At 57.7% G+C, this 16,299-nt stretch overlaps 1 protein-coding gene across 2 annotated transcripts in view; it reads left to right on the forward strand.

The window, feature by feature from the left end:
• Positions 1–11,359, forward strand: part of SKI (SKI proto-oncogene) — a 46,548-nt gene extending 35,189 nt beyond the window's left edge. Inside the window, exons 2-7 of one of the 2 annotated variants that reach the window (XM_007529500.3) lie at positions 6,186–6,305; positions 6,379–6,494; positions 6,947–7,191; positions 7,291–7,592; positions 7,969–8,199; positions 8,548–11,359. In XM_007529500.3, the coding sequence (XP_007529562.1) occupies positions 6,186–6,305; positions 6,379–6,494; positions 6,947–7,191; positions 7,291–7,592; positions 7,969–8,199; positions 8,548–8,733 (1,200 nt within the window). In that variant the 3' untranslated portion in view covers positions 8,734–11,359. Of the gene's footprint in view, positions 1–6,185; positions 6,306–6,378; positions 6,495–6,946; positions 7,198–7,290; positions 7,593–7,968; positions 8,200–8,547 lie in introns of both variants that reach the window. The other variant, XM_060199890.1, reaches the window with a different exon arrangement.
• Positions 11,360–16,299: the final 4,940 nt, after the last annotated feature.

Consider the following 16,299-nt stretch of genomic DNA (forward strand, 5'->3'; position numbering starts at 1 on the left):
GAAATGAGAGAGATGGGGAAGATAGGGATAGAGAAAGATAGACACCTACAGACTTGCTTCACTGCTTGTGAAGTATTTCCCTTGCAGTTGGGGAACCGGGGTCTCAAACTCGGATCCTTGCATTGGGTCCTTGCGCTTTGTACTATGTGCACTTAACCTGGTGTGCCACCCCCTACCCCTCCTTGGGGATGTTTTTATTTAGACTTTGAAAATGGGAAAGTGACAGCCCTGGACAAGAAGAATTCCACCAGAGGAAACTAAAGTCTCCTGATTTGGCCAGTTTGCATGCTGGATGCCCCCTCCCCTTACCGTGAGCAGAGTGCAGTAGCAGCACTGCAGGCCAGCTGGGGGAGGTGGGTCCCCTTGGACAGCCACTAGACACTGGCAGGCTGAGCCTAGAGCTCTGACCTCCCTTCTTCTGGGTAGTCACTGGGGGGCTGGGTGGGGGTTGTGATTTGTTAGAAAGCAGAGATACACCCTCCGACCCCCGGTCTTGCTGAATAAACTTCCTGTAAGGTTACCACTGAGATTCAGGTCGTGGGTGGGGGTCCTGGTTGTCACTGTTAGCATACCTCAGCTCTTGCTTCAGAGAGGGGGCAGTGGGTAGTAAGACCACCCTCGGGTCAGGAGGAGGATTCTGTTGCCCAGCCTTTTGCTGTTGGCCTTTCTTGCCACTATCCCAGTGACATGGCGACTCACATGTTGCTTAACCTTGAGCTGAGAAGCTGTGGCCTGCTGGCAGCAGCTGCTTCCTGTGTGAGGGCCTGGCCCCCTTTGTTGTGGGCATGGGGATCTGCCAGAGTCTTGCTCTGTCCACTGGGCCACCGGGAGCCTCCAGGATCCCTGGGCTCTGGGGTCAGGGCACTGGGCCCTTCTAAAATTCCAGCCACACAACCCTATGGACAAGTGCAGACCTGAAGCCCCCAGCCCCAGCTGGAGGATCCTTAGGGTGGGCTTTTGCGCCAGGACTAGGGAAGGCTTGCCCAGGCTTGCTGGCTCTCCCACTGCTACTGGGAGGTCCACGATGCTCAGGGGCAGGGATTGGGGTGCTCAGGGCCCTAAGACGTCCTGCTCTCCCCATTTGTTTTTTGAGGTTAGCAGGTGCCAAGGCTGGGGGGCTCCTGGCTGGCAATTCCTGTAGTTCTTCTCAGAGCCCTGCACACCTGTTCCACCAGCCTGCTGGCCTGGGTAAGGGGCTGACCTTAGCCCACACTGGCTCTTAGAGCATCCCTTACTGGTTCTGTGACTTCTGGTTTCCAGCAGACACTTGTGTGCAGGTGCTCATGGATCTAGACTTGGATCAGCTGCTGGTATGGGGCTCAGGAGTATATGACAGGAAGACAAGTCAGCACAGTTGGACCTCCAGCTCCAGGGGGAGTGGTGGCATGGGGTGGGCAAGTGGGGTCTCCTGTGACTAGCAGGTGGCTGCTAGCATTTCCTCGGCACTGTTGTTTATCTCTGTTGAGATAAGAACATGTAGGGGTTGTGTCCAGTGTGGGATGTATGTGTATGTGTTGGGGGGGTCCTCACTGGGGCCAGTGTGAGAGGTGGGGGCCCACCCTCTTCATTCCGGCTGCTTCTCAGCAGACTGCCTTCCAAGAAAGCGACCGCAGCATCCTGTGCCCCAGCCCACGTTTCCTCCCTCTGCCAGGAGCGGGTGCCCTCCGTTTTAGGGTACAAATGGCTGGAAAACCTCGTGACCCCACTGTCAGGGTGTTGGGGAGCAGTCCTGGTGCTCACCCTGCCCAGGAACAGAGTGGGATTAGCCCCCAGAGCCAGCCTGCTCAGAGCCTTTTTGTTTCCAGGGTTTAGGGGCTCTTTGTGGCTCCTTCCCAGAGACAGGAAGAGCCTCCCCACCTGCTAGCTTTCAGCTGGGATTTCCCAGGCTGCTTCTCTTCTGACAGGGAGGTTGTGGCTGTGGGCGGGTGTGGGGGGCTAAAGGGACACCGCCAGGGGCCTCCCAGGCCAGGACAGCCAAGTGTTCTTGAATCCCTTCCCCCTCCACATTCCGCCTGCTACAGGGCACCCCTCTTTTCCTCCCAGAGCAGGACCTTGAGGGCCCCCATCTCCCAATGTATCTACACTTGGGGGAGGTGTACTGGGGAAAAAGAGGGGTTCTGTGAGGCATCCAGGTGCCTGTGTGAAGTGTCTCTCACTCTCCTGACTCGTGGGGAAGTCACAGCAAAGATGACCTATTTAAAATGAAAAAAGAAAGAAAGAAAAAAAACCCAAAGTGAATCTGTCAAGCTGCTATTTTCACTTCATTTTGGGGTCTGGGGGTAGCTTAATAAATTTAATCTACTCCCCCTGTAGCACAGTGATCAGAAAAATAGGTTAATTTAACCATAACTTGAAACATGAATTATGTGGAAAATATTAATGGTACTTACAAAAATAGCTTTGCAATCCCCAGAGCTGTCAGGAAGGGGCCCTGGTGGTCCACATGTGACATGAGGGAGGCCTGGTGTGACATCAGCAGACCTGTGGCACAGGGCACCCTGGCTGGCTGAACCATGTGGGGGCTGTACTGAAGGGCCTGAGGATAGTTACTGGGGTGGTTGTGTGGCCATGGGGGACTGTGCCAGATGGGGCTTTCTGGATGTGGAGGGTCCCTCTGAAAGGCCTTCTCTCCCCTTTGCCTGGCTGTCTCTTGTATCTTCATCAGGTTCTCGGCACTATATTCAGATGGCTTACTTGCAGTCTTCTGGAAAGTTATGCTTAGTGCCTCACACTGCTCATCTGTTTTTTGGCATTGTCTTCTCTTTTCTGTGTGCTCCTTTGGTGGTTTCTGCTCCCTTTCAGGGCTGGCTGTGGCTCTATGGGGTGTGGGCACATACTTTTCCTGGCCCAGCTGGGCCGGTGGGAGCTTCGGGGGAGTCCCTCCTGGCACGTGCTGGGTCCTTGGCCTTGGAGGCATGGTGGACCTTCCCAGGCCTGACTGTTAGAAATATTTATTTTAATGGGAGAGGGAGGACAAAGCAACAAAACACTGCTTGGCTGTGACTTATGGTAGTGCTAGGGACTGAACCTGGCAACTTGGGCCCCTCAGTATTACTAATGCTGTGCTCTCAAACACTGAGCTGTTTTCCCCAACCTGATCTGTTTTGTTTTAGACTTATTTTCATGAGAGAAAGACATGAGAACACCACTCGTTCTGGCATATGGTGGTGCCACAGGGATTGAACCTGGGACCTCAGGCATGCAAGTATGGTGTGCTACTGATAAGCTGTCTCCTCAAGCTGTATGTGTGTGAGTGTGTTTCTTTTTATTAATAAAAGACTCACAGCATCATTGTAGCACAGGCGATGCTGGAGATTGAACTCAGGACCTCATGCTTGAGCCCAGTGCCACCTTCTGGGCCCTCAGCGATGTGTTTTAAATCCCCATGTTGGCCCTTCCTTGGGGCCTGGGTGTTAGCTCCTGAGCTCAGCTCCCGTGAGAGTGGTAGGTGGGGTTCTGCAGCTCCTACACACCATCCCTGGGGCCTGGCCTGTTGTGACACCCCCGATTTGAGGACTGGGTTCTTCAGTGAGGTGTGTCTAAGGTGTGTCCCACCCCTAGGTCTATGACTGGCTTTTTTTTTTTTCTGCAGGCGTAAAGGGCAGGCCCCTTCCTTTGTCCTCCCTCATGGCCTGAACCCTGCAGGGCTGCAGGTACCCACTCACCTGGAGGGACACCTGGTTCCCCGACGCCATGTTCATCCCCTGCAGCCTTCACTCTGAAAACGCCACTTAGGATCCCAGCCCATATTACAGTCTGCCTGTTGGGAGGTGCCCCTGTGCTAGGGCACAGTGCCAAAGCACGTTGCTACGATTCCAGATGTGGCTTCCGTGTGGCTTGAGGCGCACTCTTTGTCATATATGTTTTCACTGGTTGGCAAGGCTGGCTCCTCACCTTTCAAGGACCCTGCCTCCCTGCCCTGGGCTTGGTCCTCAGCTCTGGGTGTGTGGCTACTGCTTCTTGGTGCTTTTCAACAGTTGGTGATATGCCCAGGAGTAGGGTGCTGAACTTGGAAGCATGAGGTCCCCAGCTTGATCCCATGTGCCAGGGTGATGCTCTGGTTCTCCCTATCTTGTATTTTAAAATGAAATAAAATAAGCAGTGTTGGGCCCACACTGGTCCTGGCTTCTGTGGGGCACAGGGCCAGGAAGAGCACAGCTGTGCTGTGGAGAGGGGCCCAGAGTGGGGGTGCAGAGGTGTGGGCAGCTGAAGGAGGCTCAGGTGCGATTCTCCCTGGACATGGTGTGGGAAGTAGGTGGGGCTAGTTTGGGACTGGTAGGTGGGGCTAGTGTGCCCTTGTATTGAGCTTGGAATAGGAGGAGACTCAGAAGCCAGGGAGGTCACAGCACTCAGAGCTGCATTGCTTCAGTTGCCACTACAGGCCTGTGGGTGGGCTCTTTGTTGGTGAGCCAAGTGACTGTCCCTCGTGACTCCTAGAGTACCCTTGTGTCCAGGCTTCTGTGAGTCCATCTATCTCCTCTTGTCCTCATGGCCTCAGGTCCTCCCCATGGTGCTCCGGAGGTTCTGAGAGCTACATCCCTGAGACCCCTGTGCGTCTCCCCCAGGGTTCCCCATGTCTTGATTGGGCCCCACACCCCACTTGCCATGTCACATCTGTTAGCGGAGCACTTGGGGAGGACCTCAGCTGGGTCACCTCCTACATAATGGTGACATCCTACAGTAGTGCGGAGCCAGGCCCTGGGGGACCATGCCATAGGTCAACCCTCTGGGTTGAACTTGCTCACAACAGGTGGTGTGTGACCTGAGGTGTGGGTCACCTTTATGGCCTAGAGCCAGCCATCTCTTGCACTCTGCCTGTCTGCCTGGCCTGTGTGACCTGGGAGGGAGCAGAGGTGGGTCCTCACAGACTCTTCCAGCCTAGCCCTTAGCTGAGGGTGGGGGTGCTGCCACTTTCTGTGCTTGTGCTTCCCCATTGGGCGTCCCACTTGGTCTCCCAGATGACTTGAGTCCTGGCTGTAGTGGCTCAGGCACCCAAGCATCCGTGTGTCCTTCCTTCTAACTCACCATGTCTTTTGTTTTGTGTCTGATGGCAGATGGCCAGGCCTGGTGCTGTAACCATAGTGTTCCCTGGCCACAGTGCCTGTGAGGGACACACAGTAGTCCATGGTCACAATGACTTTGAGGGAGAAGGTACGACCCTGGCAGGGAGCTTCGTGATAGGTGTTTCTGAATTGGCTGTGTTGGAGTGTGGTGGCTGCTCTTGTCTCCACCCTGGGACTGACATGACCAGCTTTCTCCCCCGACATTTCCTCTATCATGTTGCCCCCCACACACACACACACTCCATGACCTGGCTCTGAGGTGCTGAGGGACATCAGTGGGTTTTTGCAGAAGGGGGACAGTGGACCATCACCAGGTGTGACTCCAAGATTTCTGGAAGGCCAGGGCACTGTGACTGGCACTTGGCAGCCTAGGTTGACAGGGTAGATCCTCAGGTGCCGCCTACCCTCCCTGTGCCAAGGCTCTGCATTGTCTGACACTCAGCAGGTCCCTGTGGCTTCTTGGAAGCTTCTCTAAGTGTGGGTCTGTGGTTTCTGGGTGAGAAGGCTCAGACAGGAAGCCACACCCTTGCCGTGGCCGGCCCCACCCGTCTGTGCTCACCGAGTGGCCAGACAGTGTGGCAGAGGTCACTAGGCAGCACAGGCCAGACAGCTCCACTGACACCAGCTGGCTCTGGGTGGTGGTTTTGTGAACAAAGGTCCCGCCTTCCTGGCTTCATCTCTGGAGACTGCACCTGGCTTGCTGGGGCCTGGGCTCTGCAGCCAGCAGGGAGCAAGTTTGGGGTGTGCACAGCTGGCCTGCTTCAGGGCTCCCCTCCCTTGGGACCAGTTCTGTGATGCACTGTTCTCTGGGGTTGAGGCCTTGTGTACTTAGAGACATCAAGGCCTCCACATGCCCCCCCCCAGGCCCTCTGTCCCATACCTGGCCATCACAAGGAAGTGGTGCCCCTACTGTGAGAGCCCCATTGCCTGGGGGACATGCTCAGGTCTGGGAAGCAGCGTGGCCTCGGCCAACCCTGAGCCCCTGCAGCTGTGGGTGAGCTCATCGGCAGATGCTCCATCCTCACAGATGGCAGTGTCCTTACAGATCTGCCCTCCCTGGTGGGTTAGTGTGAGGGGTCCCCATCCCCACTTGTTGCCAGCAGGCTCCTCTGTCGCCTACAGGTCTCCTCCGAGCCCCCGGCCTCAATCAGAAAGACAGATGACACCACTGCCCAGCCCCCCACATCTGAGAAGGACAAGCAGGCCGGCTGGCTGCGCACACTGGCCAGCCCTTCCAGCAAGGTACCTGGTGGGCCCTGCCAGGGTGGTGGTAGGGGGACTGCACCCCCCACTCTAACACCCCCCCCCCCCACAGAGCCTGGGTTGTGCACACCCTAGACAGCGCCTCTCCGCCTTCCGACCCTGGTCCCCTGCTATCTCCACGAGTGACAAAGAGCTCTCCTCACATCTCCCAGCCCTGATTCGAGACAGGTAAGACACTGCTCCCCAGTATCTGAGGGATCCCTTCAGTCAGCCAACCACGGGGATCTATGGCACACACTCAGTGTGATCCTGGTGACAGTAAGGCCCAGCTGCCTCTTGGGCTGAGTGGGGACCTGTCCTAATAGGAGGCATTGCTCCCTTACTACATACCAGCCCCAAGACTAGGCGCCCTGTATAGTCTGGAGCACTTGGGGTGTTTTGTGGCCTATTGTTTGCACTCTGCTTCCTGACCAAGGCAATCATGAAGGTGCCCTTATGTGGGCACAGGACCATTGGACTGTTTGGCTGGCCTCACAAAGGTGGCAGCTGATGTCTTGCCTTGGCTCTTAGGCCATGACTTGTGTTTGCCACGTTCTCAGGGCAGCAACCTCAGACCAGCATTGGGAGGCTCCAGGGACACAGGCCCATAGCCCAACCTTCCCCCTCCCCCCCCCCCCCAGCTTCTACTCCTACAAGAGCTTCGAGACGGGTGTGGCCCCCAATGTGGCTCTGGCACCGCCCACCCAGCAGAAGATGGTGAGCAGCCCACCCTGCACCACTGTAGTCACCCGAGTCTCCGAGCCGCTTGCCACCTGCGTCCAGCCGCGAAAGCGGAAGCTAACTGTGGACGTCCCAGAGCCTCTTGTCGCCCCAGAGGATGACAAGGACTCAGAGGCTGAGGTAGAAGTGGAGAGCAGAGAGGAATGTAAGTGTGAGTGGACTTCTTCATCTCCCATGGTTGGTTCTGCCTGGGGGGCCTGGGCACATGTGCGGTGCTCTGACCCCCATCTCTTTTTTTCTGCAGTCACGTCCTCCCTGTCCTCGCTTTCCTCTCCCTCCTTTACCTCGTCCAGCTCTGCCAAGGACCTGAGCTCCCCCAGCATGCATGCCCCCCCCACAGCCAGTGTGCCCCCAGACCCTGGGGTAACAGGGGAGCCCCCAAGCAGTGGGCTGGAGGCAGAGCTGGAGCACCTGAGGCAGGCCCTGGAAGGTGGCCTAGACACCAAGGAAGCCAAAGAGAAGTTCCTGCATGAGGTGGTAAAGATGCGTGTGAAGCAGGAAGAGAAGCTGAGTGCTGCCCTACAGGCCAAGCGCAGCCTCCACCAGGTGATAGCAGGCAGAGTGTTCACAGGGGCCCCTCAGACCTGCCCGCTAGGGGGTGACAGTCCTGAGGGCTGTAGGGGCAACGGTGCATGCTTGGAGGTGGCATGGTCCCAGCCTCCTTGATCACTCAGCATATCCCTGTGCCCGCTCTGATGGAGGTGTGACTTCCCACTGCATGTGTATTAGCATGCTGCCAGGGTGAGTGGGGCACAGCCTACCCGGGGAGGTGGCCACAGCTGCCCTCTGTCTGGCTATGTGGTCTTCAGGTGCCATGGTCACTTCCTGCATGGGCCAGCTCCCTAGGAGGCAGGCCTCAAGGAGGAGGGTGGTGCCCAAGGGAGTCCTGCAGGCAGTAGTAACCTGAGGCTCTGTATCCTAGGAGTTGGAGTTCCTGCGTGTGGCCAAGAAAGAAAAGCTGCGGGAGGCCACAGAGGCCAAACGCAACTTGCGCAAGGAGATTGAGCGCTTGCGGGCCGAGAACGAAAAGAAGATGAAGGAAGCCAATGAGGCTCGCATGCGCCTGAAACGTGAACTGGAGCAGGCGCGGCAGGTGCGCGTGTGTGACAAGGGCTGCGAAGCTGGCCGCCTGCGTGCCAAGTACTCAGCACAGGTACAGGGGGGTATCTGCCCTGCTTGAGGGCCTGCTCTCCGCTTCCTCTCCCCTCGTGGCCCAGGTCTGGGATATCTACCTGGTTTGGGGCCCCCAATCCCTATTCTACTCCCCTCATGGCCCAGGTATGGGGCATCTCTGCGTAGCTTGGGGGCCTGCTCCCTACTTCCTCCCTTCTCAGCCCTGCTGGTTGTGCCTGCAAAAGGGGCTGTGGGGTATGGGGTGAGACCAGCTGGCATTACCCCCTCCCCCCCAGTGTGCTGGCTTGGGCCTTTGTGGATGGTGCAGGGGATGCTGAAGGAGTGCTGGGGGGTGGGCCTGGGATTGCTGATACCCTGCCTCTTGCAGATTGAGGACCTGCAGGTGAAGCTGCAGCATGCGGAAGCCGACCGGGAGCAGTTGCGTGCTGACCTGCTGCGGGAGCGCGAGGCCCGGGAGCATCTGGAGAAGGTGGTGAAGGAGCTGCAGGAGCAGCTGTGGCCTCGGGCGCACCCGGAGGCAGCGGGAGAGAGCCCAGCTGAGCTGGAGCCCTAGCCCCTGCCACCCGCCGGCCTGTCCATAGCACAATGTCTTTCTGTGCCTACAGCCAAGCGCGTGTGTTTGGAGCCACGTCCTTTTGGAATCACTGCAAATTTTCTACTGGCCACATTCAAGCGAGCAAACTGGGCCCACTGCAGCCCCTGGCCCTCTGCTTGCTGGAACATCCTAACGTCTACACTTTTGTTATAAGCTATTTAACCCAACAAGGAGACTTGATATTCAGAAAAACCAACATGTTTTTTAATGACTAACTTTCCCAGCCCCGCCCACATGTGACGCCATCCGAAGACTAGGCAGCAGGTGGCAGTGCCCCCCCCACGCCATTGCAGCTGGCAGCCACCCGCCGCCCCAGCACAGAAAGGGTTTTTCTCCAGAGTCTATTTTTTCAGTGACAAGGACCCAGGTGTCCTGTGCTGCTGCCGGGAGGGGAAAGGAACCCCTCCCTGTTAGCCGGTGTGTCCATGTCCTGCGCATGTGGGGAGAGGGCAGTGTCCCCATGCTGCCAGCTGTGGTCAGCCTGCTCCGTTGGCAGATGTGGCTGAGTTTTGGGACTGAGACCACAGCATTGGAACAAAACACAGCATTATTCACTTTTGTTTTTTCATTTAAACATATATTTAGAACTGCACTTTGTCAAAAAAAAAATCTTCCCATTTTATTTCCCAGTTAACGTGAGGTTTTTACTTTTTAAACATTGAGAATCAATTTCTAGAGCAGTTCACATCCTAAGTGCTCGAGTGTATGGAAATCCCCTCTGGTGCTTGGTTGAACAAGGGAATCACAAGAAAATGAAAATGCAAAAACTGAACTTCGGGGGGTAGTTCTGTGCCTTCCAGCATCTTGTACAGGAATTCCTGACTTGTGTCTTTTCACCCCCAGAATATGTCTTCAGTAGCAACTGAATCCGCCACTATCCAGCTAAGTTACTTGCATTTATTCCAAATAGTCTCGTTTACTCTCAACTGTTTATGCAAATTGATGAGGTTTCTTATACCCAAGCTTGAAAATTGAATTCCCAGCAGACGAGGCGGCCACCCATCCTGAAATCACGGGATTTATTTCCACGAGAAAGGTTCACCTTCAAGGCTCAGATCTGCCCTGCCATTATTGCCAGCTCGGAGGCATGGGGAAGGGAGCTTGCTTGTAGACACATGCACAGTGATGTGTCTGCAGCACTGCCGCCATAAGCAGAAGATGGTGACATCATCTGCAGGATTGGCCCCTGGTTTATGGGGAGGTGTGTGTGTGTGGGGGTGCTCCTGCCCTTCCTCCAAAGTGCAATGCAAAAGGGATGTCATGTATATGCGTTTTTGATCTGTTTTATTTTTTTTTTTGCTTTTGTTTTTCTTTTGCAGTTATTAGATCTTGTATGCATGGAGTTTTAGTCCTCTGCCACACGTACACCCATCGACGGGCATTATTACCGTGTCATGTATAGGGCCACTGTGTCATGCAGAGTGCTGTGTTCAGCTTTTTTTTTTTTTTTTTCCAGAATTGTGTACTTTCAGTCATTTTTCAAGGGAAACTAAAAGACTGAGTTGGAGCAAAGCTTTTTGTCTGCTTACATGTGGCTCTGCTCTGTTGCTCTGTTCCAGATGGTAGTGAGAGTGCAGTCCTGGACCACCTGACACCCCACACACACACCCCACCCCCGTTTGCTTTTGAGTTTCTAGGCTCCAAAGAGATGTTTTCTAAGTTCGGGGGTGGGGGCACCTCTGCCTGCCCCTACACTGTAACCCACCTCAGCTGGCCGGCTTGTCCCGGTGCAGTACCAGGAGAGCTGGAACCACAGGGCACCTCATTCCACCCAGGCCCCTCCCGCTGCTCCGTGTGCTCCACAGCCTTGCCCTCACTGCTTCTCAAGGCCCTCCAGGCTGGGCCTGGGGACCTGGGGAAAGACGAGAAGGGGCATGTTGGGTTTCCCGTTCACCAGCAGCTAGAGGAGGCCCTCTGGGTGTGGGGCTGGCAGCACTTGGGGGCCAAGTCCCAGGGCAAATCTTACTCAGGGCCCGGGACTAGGCTCACCCACACCCATTTCTGTGTCTCTTCAAAGGGAGGGTGTCTGTCCTGCCAGCTCCCCATCATCTGAGTGTCTTGAGTTCAGTCCCATTATTTCTCTGCTGAGAACATTTTTATCAATGGGAAAAACCAACAGCAATAACATTCATTATCTATGGAGCAGCTAACTCATCACATAATCTCCCGCTTTTCATATGGAACTAGCCAGTGTAAAGACCACCTGTGTAAATACTCTTCCTTTTCCACTCTTGTATCATACGTGTATATGGTGGCTCCTTTTCCAGAAACTTTTCTTACCTGGTAGTTGTCTTGTTTTCTGAGGTGTTTTCAACTGAGGAAGAAGATTACCCCACCCCACCCCCAGGCTGTGAGTGATGGGTCACCACTGACATTTTTTTCAATTAAGCAAATAGACCCTGTCCCGACCCCATCCATCAACCCCCCCCCCCCCCCCCCCCGCCGCGGCTGCCTCGCGTCCGTCCCTCTGCTGCTGCTAATGACAATATGACTTACTCTACTATTCAAGAACTATTTTTATGTAATTAATGTATGCTTTCTTGTTTATAAATGCCTGATTTAAAAAGAAAAAAAAAAAGAAAAAGCTTGGAATATTTATCTGTGTACCCATCCGTCCTTTGGTGCCCCATGGGCTCACTGTCCCTCTCCTCCCACTGGCCTTTCTGACCTGTGTATTCTGGACGGTGAACCTTCGTTGAGTTGGGGGCAGTACTGGGGCTGGGGTGCCCTCTGCCTTTTCTCAGGTTGGGAGTGCCATCTGGAGGACCTGCTCAGTCAAGCCAGGTGCCCAGGAATGACTGTTCCCCTGGGGGAGGTGGCCAGTTCCCTGCATATCCTCCTTGGGGCTGGCCCAGACCCCACTGCCCTGGGTGCCCAGTGCTTAGCCCCCTCAGTGGCCACCTGTGCTAGGCTGGGGTGCTGGGACCGTAAGGCGAGTTCAACTGCTCTCCCAGCCTGGGTATTGTCTGGGCATGGCCCCCCAGGGTGTTTGCAGGAGCTGACACAAGTCTGGGATGGGAGTGGAGGCACAGGTCTGGGAGTGCCCTCCTCCATCCCTCACAGCTGGGCTTTCCTATGTATGAGCTGCCATCTGCCACCCCCACCATGTGGTTGAGCTGCCTGCAGGCCAGGAGTTCAGGCTTATCTGAGGTGGAGGCTGCCAGGCTTGCCCTCCTGAAAGAGGAAGCTGCTGCTCACTTGCTGTTGACAGCTGTGGTGGCCACCCTGGCTGGTGGGGGTCAGTCAGCCCTGTCCTCAGCATGGCTTCTGACTCCACATACCCCCACCCCACTGGAGCAGCTGTGGGTAGTACCCCCTCCCTGGCTGCCCCTGCCCCCCCCCACACACACACACACACTGAGCATACCTTACCTTTCTATCTGGCCAGGGAGATGGGCTGCAGCAGGCTGGGGTACATGAGGTTTCCGAGGCTACGCTAGCAGATTATGGGGGTGCATTGGGGTGTGGGAATGGCATTTGGAGCCTGGTGGGATGACCAGCAGCCAAGAGTAGCTAGACCTCATGCTTGTGGCCATCTGTGTCCAGGACATGCCAGGGGCTGGGGCTGTGGTGGTAGGGCAGCCCAGCCTGAAGCAGGTGGCCCCCCCAATGGGGGGTGGGCACGGGCTGCCAGGCTGGTCCTGTTTGTCATTGGAGAGTCCAGTGCCTGCTCAGTGCTGGCCTGGCAGCCCTCCCCAGCAGGAAGCCTAGCCTGCTGGCTCTCAAATCTCCTGCTGCCACCAAGGCCTGTTCCGGAAACCGGGGCTGGGCAGTGTGAGGCAGCACATGGGGTCAGGACCCAGGTTTCCCTCCCATGGTTTCCCTCAGAATTGTGCTCAGGCCACTCAAGTACAGCTCAGACAAGGGTGGCAATGAAGGGTAGACAGAGGAGTGGCCCACAGGAGCCTGGTGTTGGGTGGCCACATCCCATTCTAGGCCTGGTCTGAGGTCTGGAGGAGTAGGCAGAGCACTCCGGAAGGACTGGCCCAGGCTGCCACCCAGGTCTACCCATTGAACCCTTCCAGTGAGCAGGGTGCAGGACAGGGTTGCAGGGAGGGAGTGACTAGTTCCAGACCGGGGGGGGGGGGGGGGGGGGGTCGGGGTGTCGCTATCTTGGCCCTCCAGATGGGGTGACTCATTAGGGATCCCCTCCAGCATATGGTTATGGCCATCAACAGCTCAGAGGTATACAGGGGGTGCACATAAGCACACCTGCACTGCAGGTGGGGACACACTCCCTCTAGGCAGGTCGGTCAGTCAGCCACGGCACAGCAGGGCCACTCCACCTGTAGATTGACTGCAGGCGGTGAGTTGGGGGGGGACACCCCACATTCTGGTCTACCCTTGAGGAACCTTGACCTGGTGGACGTGTGGCTCATACCTCAACTTCCTGTTTCTAAGAAAAACCAGCCCCGGAAAAGGCCCCGGTGCTTAGGGGGTGCTCCGTGCCAAGGTCAGGGAGGGCAGGCTTCTAACGCGGGGCGAGGATCGCCCACCGCGCTGGGGTCGCCATGGGCGGCGCTGCGCAGTGCAAAGGCCGCCCCCAGCCCTGCCTTCCCGGCCGCCGCATCCCAAACATCCCCAACTCCTGCCCCTTCCAGTCTGGCCAAAAGCCCGGAGCGGGAGGGCTGGCGTGGGGGCGCCCCCTGGGCCGAGGAGGCTGGGTGTGCCCTGAGTGAGGTCCTCGAGGAAGCCTGGGGTTCCCCTCAGGCCCTGCTGGGGTGAACCGAAACCCCCGCGCAGCCTCCCCCGTTTCCGCCCGCCCCAGCCTGCCTGAGACGGGGGCCACACCCACGGCGCCCCGCTGTCCCGCAGAGGCCCCCGAGCCTGGGGGTGCAGCCGGCCGCGAGACTGCGGCGCGGGAAAGCCTCCCCGTAAAGGCCCGCCCCGAGGGGGGCAGGGTGGGCCCCCCACTTCCTTCCAGCGAGCTGCCTTCTGGGATCCGGCGGGCGAGGGTGGGGGGATGGGGCCGGGTGCATCCGGAGAGCCGGCGTCGCCCCCGCTCAGCCTCAGTTTTCTATTACGTCTCAGCAACCCCCCACCCCCGACTTCACTCCCCTCCCCCAGCCTGGGTCCCCCTGAGGGTGGGGGAGCGGGGATGGGGTCCAAATTCTCGGCCGCCTGCGCAGGTTCCGACTAGTGGGTGGGTGTGTGGGGGGGCTTCCGGCCGGGCACCCCAGAGGGTGGGGGGGTGCCCCTCTGGAAGCCTTACTCGCCCGTCCAGACGCCAGTGACGGGGGGAGGGCGGTGGGCACGTGGTCCCCCCAACCCTCCTCAAGGGAGGGGGCCAGGCTCAGGCTAGGGGAGTGCTTGGAGCCTACCCTAAAGGGGTACGCAGCGAGGTAGGGAGGAGGCAGGAAGGAGACCGAGCACGCGCACTCGAGGAGGTGGGGGCGACCGGAAGTGCTCCGAGCCCCCCTCCACAAGCCCCTTAGTCGGACCCGCCCCTCGGCTGAGGGTGTGCGAGCCCCTGGGAGGAGTGGGGCGCAGGGCTGGGGAGGCAGGGCCCCTGCACATTCGGACACTCCCGCCCCAGCGCAGCCGAGTCCAGGGCCCGCCGCCGGACGCTGACGTGTCCACGTGTCCTTAGTGGGACCCGGGTGAGGGGCGTGTTGCGACCCCCAGCGGCCGTAGCGGGGACTGCAGCGCGTTATGGGGTGCCTGGTGCCCTAGAGCCATTGGGACCTGCTCAGCCCACCTGGTACCCTTTTCTCCGGAATGCAGGCCTGGAGAACGCTGGGAAATCCTGTTCAGGGCCGTGAAGTGGTCTCAGTCTTTGTCCCTTCCCAGGGCCCCGCATCCTGGCCAATAGGCCCACTTTCACCCCAGGTCCCCACTCATTAAGGGGGTGGTCTCAAGGGCAATCCATGTGGCTGCAGATAAGGTTTGACTGGGAGGTGGGGAGGATGTGACCACAGGATATCCCAACACCACAGGAGGCTCCAGGGTATCTTGCTCCTTACTTTGGAAATGCTCCTGCCTGCCTACCCCTTCTCACAGGTCTCCCCTTTCCTGTCCCTTTGGTCCTCACCCCCATCCACACACATACTACTCCACAGAGCTGGCCCCCTGAGTTTGGGGGAGTGCAGTAACCTCAAGGGCCATGTGGAGGCTGCCCTGGCACATCTGGTAGCCCTAGCTAGCTGACAACACTATTTTTTTACTGCCACAATTTTGCTGGGACTTGGTGCCTCTGATCCAACCCCTTCTGAGGGGCTCTCTTTTTGCTAGAGACAAAGGAGACTCCATAGCATGTGAAGCCTCCCCTGTGTGTGGTGCCCTGTGTGGGACCAGGGGTTGGGGGCTGAAACCCAGGTCCTAGAGAAGGCAGCAGAATTCTTGCTTTCTCCCGCCTCAAGTCCCATACCATTGCCCCTGGCCTGAGCTTCCATTTGTTCCTCAAGCCTGGGGAATCATGTGCAGCAGGAGCTGGTGAAACCACTAGGCTAGCCAGTCCCCCTGTAACCTGCACCCCTGGTTGGCAGAGGGGCCCGGAACTCAGTGAAGACCCCATCCCAAAGCCCCTAGTACCTGTGTAAGACAGGCCCTGGCTGGTCCTTGGCACTATCTCAACCTGAGAAGACAGGGCCAGGACTGCCGCTAACAGCCAGGACAAGGCACCCAGGGCACAGAAGGTGCCTGGGGTGGGTGGTGAGCTGGCAGGGTGGCAGGCAGGGGAACCGGTCTGGCTGGCAGAGCCTGGGCACCCTCCAGGAAGCCCTAATTGGGGGGGGGGGTGCTCCCCACAGCTGGCCTGGCCGCCCACCTGGCACAAGAGCAGGCTCTAAGGAGGGGACCCTGAGGGGCAGCTGCCAGTCAAGGTGCTCCCAGTGGTGCCAGGCACTGCCTTGCTGGTGCCCAGAACACTGAGCTGTAACCATAAGGTTGCCACTGCCAGCCATTGTCTACTTGTCTGTCCCTGTCTCTGCTGTCTGTGTCTCTGAGCCCAGGTGGCTCAGCCGGATGGCCTGCATGTCATCTCCTATGGTCTCAGGAGTGAGTGACAAAGGGGTTAGTGTCCCCTCAGGGCTAGGAGGACCCCAGGGGAAACTGAAGACCTAGGGAGAGGAATGCTAGAGAGATCCTTTCTGGACACACCTGGGGCAGCCACATGGGGAGAACGACCATGGCCCAGGGTTGGTGGGTCCCCACGAAGGCCCCTGGGTACCTCACCAAGGCAGGCAGCCCACTGGCCCACGTGGTTTCACTAGGCTGTGAAGGCACTGTCCTCCCAGCACTGCACCTCCAGGGCTGTTGCTCCAGGCTCTGAGCAGCTGTGCAGGAAGAGGGGAGCCATGAGAGGGGCAGGGGGGCTACCACCTTGGGGGTCCTGCCTATCACCACTCTGGGGTCGGGACCTCCAGAGTCGGGACCTCTAGCTACATTCCTGATGACCTGAGGGTCTGGTAGTTTCAGGGCACAGTGTTTGAGGGTTCCATGGAGCAACAACCCCTCTGTCTGCAGCAGACTCCCCCAACTTCTCCCTGTGTGACTGAGCTTAGATACCTTGCTCCTCCTGGTCTT

This window comes from Erinaceus europaeus, chromosome 10 (assembly GCF_950295315.1).
Source record: "Erinaceus europaeus chromosome 10, mEriEur2.1, whole genome shotgun sequence".
Lineage (NCBI taxonomy): Eukaryota > Metazoa > Chordata > Mammalia > Eulipotyphla > Erinaceidae > Erinaceus > Erinaceus europaeus.